This window comes from the organism of the source record quoted next (genome assembly GCF_019968985.1).
Source record: "MAG: Porospora cf. gigantea B chromosome Unknown PgB_NODE_8329_length_1392_cov_8.79077, whole genome shotgun sequence".
Taxonomy (NCBI): domain Eukaryota; phylum Apicomplexa; class Conoidasida; order Eugregarinorida; family Porosporidae; genus Porospora; species Porospora cf. gigantea B.
In genome coordinates this window covers 1-1,392 of record NW_027179288.1, presented here as the reverse complement: position 1 = coordinate 1,392, position 1,392 = coordinate 1, and the positions used below count along the sequence as shown (strand labels likewise).

The following is a 1,392-nucleotide window of genomic DNA, read 5'->3' as shown; positions in this document are numbered from 1 at the left end:
AACAGTCTTCCCTTCCAAACAGAGCCACCGCCAGGCGGCCTTGATAAGAAGGGCGCAGGTTATCACTCTAACGACATCAGGCATCTAAGGACGTCCTCATTAAGGCTAGGAATTGTGGTTGTCATTCTGAAAGGAGTCAGTGCAGATCTTGCGTCGTCAACGCAAAAGCTCGTTGATGCTACTTGTCATCCTATAGTGATTGAACTAAACATGTGCCACCATTTCCGAGGAGCAGCCAAAGGGCCATCTAATAGCAGGGCGAACAGTCTTCCCTTCCAAACAGAGCCACCGCGAGGCGGCCTTGATAAGAAGGGCGCAGGTTATCACTCTAACAAGATCAGGCATCTAAGGACGTCCTCATTAAGGCTAGGAATTGTGGTTGTCATCCTGAAAGGAGTCAGTGCAGATCTTGCGTCGTCAAAGCAAAATCTCGTTGATGTTACTTGTCATCCTAAAGTGATTGAACTAAACATTTGCCATGTGCCACCATTTCCGAGGAGCAGCTAAAGGGCCATCCAATAGCTTGGCGAACAGTCTTCCCTTCCAAACAGAGCCACCGCGAGGCGGCCTTGATAAGAAGGGCGGGTTATCACTCTACCTCACAGGCAGCGTGTATGACTGGGAGTGGAAGCAGAATAAGATACACAGCAACGGCTAAGACTTACGAGAATGGAGACTCCTGCGATGGGCAGTGGGAAGAGGGTTTGAAGGAAGGCATCGGAGCCTACCGTTACGAGGACGGTAAGTTCTACCAAGGTCAGTACCGGGGTGACAAGCGTCATGGAACCGGTGTTCTGTCCGCCCGCAGCGGGAGGGCAGTGGGACGTCTACGAGGGCAGCTTCTCTAGCAACTGCATGACTGGCCTAGGAGTGATGAAGTTCGGAAATGGTAGACTTTATGGTGGAAGAGATGCATAGTTCTGGCACAATGCTGTATGTCAACGGCAATCGATTTGAAGGAGAGTTTCGCGATGACAAGGAGAACGGGCAGGGCACCCTGACTACCATTCAAGGAGACCTAACAGAGGGAATGTTCAAAAATGGCTTGGTGGAGGGTCAGGCTGCGGCTCAGTTTGGGAATGGCGAGAGCTACAAAGCCGGTGGGCGGGCCAGCCAAAAGCATGGCCAAGGCGTGAAGCTGACGCGGCACCAACTTAATCGGGAATTAAAAAGCCCCGTTTTGTCTCAGATGCATGGGTGGCGGAATCTTCAGGATGACAACTAACATCAATGAGATTTTGCGACGCAAGATCTGCACTGACCTCTCTCAGGATGACAATAACAATTCCTAGCCTTGATGAGGACGTCCTTAGATGCCTGATCTTGTTAGAGTGATTACCTGCGCCCTTCTTATCAAGGCCGCCTCGCGGTGGCTCTGTTTGGAAGGGAAGA

At 51.2% G+C, this 1,392-nt stretch overlaps 1 protein-coding gene across 1 annotated transcript; it reads left to right on the top strand.

The window, feature by feature from the left end:
- Window positions 1-886: 886 nt before the first annotated feature.
- KVP17_000478 (uncharacterized protein) lies at window positions 887-1,225 on the top strand (the record flags this gene model as incomplete). Its single annotated transcript, XM_068522869.1, has 1 exon — window positions 887-1,225. One exon carries the CDS (start codon window positions 887-889, stop codon window positions 1,223-1,225), a length of 339 nt encoding a protein of 112 aa, XP_068371515.1.
- Between the last annotated feature and the right edge of the window lie 167 nt (window positions 1,226-1,392).